The 5,326-nt window shown below is 47.7% G+C and overlaps 1 protein-coding gene across 1 annotated transcript; it reads left to right on the forward strand.

Annotated features, from left to right (window-relative positions):
- Positions 1-3,757: 3,757 nt before the first annotated feature.
- On the forward strand, positions 3,758-5,326 carry junbb (JunB proto-oncogene, AP-1 transcription factor subunit b). Its single transcript, XM_058050084.2, has one exon. It carries the CDS (start codon positions 3,932-3,934, stop codon positions 4,913-4,915), a length of 984 nt encoding a protein of 327 aa, XP_057906067.2. The 5' UTR covers positions 3,758-3,931; the 3' UTR covers positions 4,916-5,326.

The following is a 5,326-nucleotide window of genomic DNA, read 5'->3' on the forward strand; positions in this document are numbered from 1 at the left end:
AGATGTGACTAAGATGTCAGACACATTGGGGGGGGGGGGGGGGGGGTCACAAAAGCTGAAACCTGATATGCCAAGTGCTCCAATGATACACCACATGTCAATGTTCTATGTGCTGATTCCTGATCTAGAACATCTATAGCTATCTAACACCATCTATAACATCTATAGCTATCCAACACCATCTATAACATCTATAGCTATCTAACACCATCTATAACATCTATAGCTATCTAAGACCACCTATAACATCTATGACATGTATAGCTATCTAACACCATCTATAACATCTATGACATGTATAGCTATCTAACACCATCTATAACATCTATGACATGTATAGCTATCTAACACCATCTATAACATCTATGACATGTATAGCTATCTAACACCATCTATAACATCTATGACATGTATAGCTATCTAACACCATCTATAACATCTATGACATGTATAGCTATCTAACACCATCTATAACATCTATGACATGTATAGCTATCTAACACCATCTATAACATCTATGACATGTATAGCTATCTAACACCATCTATAACATCTATGACATGTATAGCTATCTAACACCATCTATAACATCTATGACATGTATAGCTATCCAACACCATCTATAACATCTATGACATGTATAGCTATCCAACACCATCTATAACATCTATGACATGTATAGCTATCTAACACCATCTATAACATCTATGACATGTATAGCTATCTAACACCATCTATAACATCTATGACATGTATAGCTATCTAAGACCATCTATAACATCTATGACATGTATAGCTATCTAACACCATCTATAACATCTATGACATGTATAGCTATCTAACACCATCTATAACATCTATAGCTATCTAAGACCATCTATAACATCTATGACATGTATAGCTATCTAACACCATCTATAACATCTATGACATGTATAGCTATCTAACACCATCTATAACATCTATGACATGTATAGCTATCTAACACCATCTATAACATCTATAGCTATCTAAGACCATCTATAACATCTATGACATGTATAGCTATCTAAGACCACCTATAACATCTATGACATGTATAGCTATCTAAGACCACCTATAACATCTATGACATGTATAGCTATCTAACACCATCTATAACATCTATGACATGTATAGCTATCTAAGACCACCTATAACATCTATGACATGTATAGCTATCTAACACCATCTATAACATCTATGACATGTATAGCTATCTAAGACCATCTATAACATCTATGACATGTATAGCTATCTAACACCATCTATAACATCTATGACATGTATAGCTATCTAACACCATCTATAACATCTATAGCTATCTAACACCATCTATAACATCTATGACATGTATAGCTATCTAAGACCACCTATAACATCTATGACATGTATAGCTATCCAATACCACCTATAACATCTATGACATGTATAGCTATCTAAGACCACCTATAACATCTATGACATGTATAGCTATCTAAGACCATCTATAACATCTATGACATGTATAGCTATCCAACACCATCTATAACATCTACGTCTGCGTTGTCACCCAGCCGGGTAACAGGAGCGTTTAGAGCAACATTTGGCGGCATGGCGGCCTGCCAGCGAATGAGTGTTCCCGTAAACACTCACCACTGCGGACTGCTTAACGTGCTTTGCCAAAATGTCGCTGGGACTGTGGTGGACCTGGACCGCAGGGCTGAATAAAAGCCCAACCCCAGCAGAGCGGAGCAGCGGCTGGAGCAAGCAGCTGCACGGAGAATAGAATTTATAAGGGAGGTGGCAAAGCGGAGGCACTGCCAGGAAGTGTTGTTTTTCCCTGTTTATCCATATTCCCATGGATACTGGCGAGGACCAATAGAACTCCAATAGTCTCAGTGAATACCAGACATCTCTCCATTAGCATCATCAGCCGTCAAAGCAGCAGCCGGGATCGTGTTCACCTCCGTCCTCTTGGGAGGAATCCTACCAGGACGTAAACATGCTAGCAGGGCTTGTCTGACTGCCAAAAGAAGAAGCCTCCATTCTCCTGCACACCTTGGATGACCTCCATCACAGGAGAACAGCACAAGTTCAACAAACAAAGGAGCTTTCCAAAGGCCTCTTCTAGTACTACAGTGTAGTACTACAGCTTGTAGTACGTAGTACTAGCTTCAAACTGTGCCATGAAATCCTGACCAGCATGCAGTAGGTGGAACAGCTTCGACCCACTATTCGTTCACACGGCTGGTGGTAAACTACATCTGTACACACAGCCGCCCTGGGGTCGTGAAGGAAAAAGATGACATGAGATAACTCTCCACGTACGGCAGGCCGATAGCCAATAGCAGTGCTTCTCAAGTATCTTCTGGTATGGACCCCAAAGAGACAGATACTTTTATACTCCAGGAACTGATTAGTATTTATCATACTTATACTTATTAGTACTATCATACTTATTATGTATCTGTAGCGTACACTCTGAACTTGAAACTGAAAGGAGGAAAATGCAACAAAATGGAGAGCATGAGAGCGTATTGCATGTTGAGTACTATAAATTTGTACTTCATTCAAACGAAAGGCTCTCCCCCCTGACGGTTCCCCGTGACCCCCAGGGAGGGACGGCCCCATACTTGAGAAGCACTGGCCTATGCCAAGGAGGGAGATGACTAAAATAGTGTGCAATTCTACTTCCACATTCTACTTCAGCATCATTTCTATCCAACATATCCATATTACATATCTTGTATTGATATGTATATGTATTGTATATGTATATTGATATGTATCTTACATATCTTCATGTCCCTCCTGGCCTGCTGCCTGCGGCCCACCCAGCGTGGACCCGCAGCCCACTTTTATGGTGGATTAGCTGGCATAGCAGAGCATCACATACCCGCAAAGCATCACAGGTGTGGGTGAACATTAGACTGCCAAATGCTATTAAAGCTGCAGGCTGGTGTCGTGTGCCCTGACATGCACCAACCAGTCTGTTATTCTTCCCTACCCTTGCTGAGACCACTTAGAGAACCTCCAGACCTCCACAACCAAGAATACTATCAAAGAAGATGACCGAGATGCCTCCATCCGTGTGTCACGTGTTCCAACATCCAGCAGACATGATCACCATCCCAATGTTGGCTAACCCAGACCATATCGGAGCCTGGGAGCACATGGACGGCACAGGAGCAGGAGGCGGTCCTGCCGGGACTGGGTTCCCGGCTCATCCCGGAGGGGAACTTCTACGTCATCATGCCCATATTAGGTCTGAGGACTTCCTCCACGGCGGCTACAATACTTCACCCCAGCGCTCCAGCTTTTGGGGTGGGGGTGAGGGGGGGGTGTACATAGTTGGTGCCAAGTGATTGACCAAAGTCCACTCGATCGTATAAAAGGTTATATACGTGCTAGCATTTAGCAGCAGCATATTTCCGTGACAAAAAGATCCCTAATGTGATGACGTGTGATGATTTGAGCATCCCGTTCATCCAACCACCACATCCAACATAGAAACGAAGTGAAATGAAAGGTGTAATTAAAGAAAAGGTCCGTTTTATGACGCCAGTCCGCATGTCTTGCCTACAGGCTTATTTACAGTCGCTTCTTCCCGGCATTTGCGTCACTGGGGGGCGTGGTCGCCCAACACGCCGGCCAATCAGAACGTCGCCTTGCCGCGGAAGCGAGCGCGTGTCCGGGCGTATATAAAAGGTGCAGTGTGGCCCCCCCAACACACCTCAGAACGCAGCCAAGGGACTGAAGCTTCTGGGCAGGACCAGACCCAGAAGCCTTGCCGGACTTGCCGGACTAGTCGGACTTTAGTTTCTCATGTCGGACGCGGTTATCACGGCGGTTTGGCGCGGGTTGTCTGCCGACTGTTGACATTTGCCGACATTGTTTCGATAGCAGCCGGTAAGCTTACTTTTCCGACTTTATGTCCACAAAGATGGAACAGCCTTTTTATCACGATGACTCCTTTCTGGCGGCTTACGGCCACTCAGACGCCGCCATGCACGACTACAAGCTGCTAAAGCAGAATATGAATTTCAACTTGACAGAGCCCTTCCGCAGCCTGAAATCGCAGCCGAGGGCCGACGCGGACCCGTACCAGGGGGGGCAGCAGGACGTTGGGACCCTGAAGCTCGCGTCCCCGGAGCTCGAGAGGCTCATCATCCAGAACAGTAACGGCGTCATCACCACGCCCACCCCGGGCCAGTACTTCTACAACAGGGGCATCACCGATGAGCAGGAGGGCTTCGCCGAGGGGTTCGTCAAAGCCCTGGACGAGCTGCACAAAATGAACCAGATGCCCCCCGCCAACGTCTCGGTCGGCGCCGCCGGGGCGGGCTCATGCCCGGCAGCGGCCTCTGGCGTCTTCGGCTCGGCACTGCAACCGGAACCTCCCATCTACACGACGTTGAACGCGTACTGCCCCAACGCCGGCCTCTCTCCTTCCGCCCCCGGCTACCCGTCGGCCACCATCAGCTACCTGCCGCCCCACCAGCAGAGCCACCCGCAGACGGCCACGCACGGCGCCTTCCAGAACCCCCACCCGGCGTCCGGGCTCCATCCGCAGCGGCTCGTGTCTCTGAAAGAGGAGCCGCAGACCGTCCCGGACCTGCTGAGCAGCGACGGCTCGCCTCCCATGTCTCCCATCGACCTGGAGACCCAGGAGAGGATCAAGGCGGAGCGCAAGCGGCTGAGGAACCGACTGGCGGCTACCAAATGCCGGCGGCGCAAACTGGAGCGCATCGCCCGGCTGGAGGAGAAAGTGAAAGTTCTGAAGAACGACAACGCCGGCCTCTCCAGCACCGCCTCGGTGCTCCGGGGCCAGGTGGCCCAGCTCAAGCAGAAGGTCTTCACCCACGTCAACAGCGGCTGTCAGCTCATGCTGACCAGCAAGATGGAGGCGTTCTAACGTGACCACCACAAAGGGACGCTAAGGTGATGACACTGGAGTGTGTGGTCTGCGGGCGCCGGCACGCCAACTCTGCTGTGCTGGGAAAAAGACTGATTGATTAAAAGACTGATTGATTGGTACTTCCGGATGCTGGACACCCCTCAGAGAACCATTCAACACCCCCGATCAGGGCGTCTTCACGTGGGGCAAACACTGAGAGCAAAGGCCCTCATTCTCCGCTTGACTGTTTTATGTCCTGTCGGTCTGCCGTTGATGGTCATGTCATCAAACGCTGCATATATCCTCCGTGTAAATTATGATTATTATTCTTTGGCCTGGTTGATCCAGACTGACTGACCGTGTCCCATGTTGAAATGTTTTTTTATTATTTCATTTGTGTCGTGTATTTAAGTAAAAAGTTGAAAACCA

The sequence above is a fragment of the Doryrhamphus excisus genome, linkage group LG16, assembly GCF_037039965.1.
Source record: "Doryrhamphus excisus strain RoL-2023G ecotype Guam linkage group LG16, RoL_Dexc_Guam_v1.1, whole genome shotgun sequence".
In the NCBI taxonomy this organism is placed as follows: Eukaryota; Metazoa; Chordata; class Actinopteri; order Syngnathiformes; family Syngnathidae; genus Doryrhamphus; species Doryrhamphus excisus.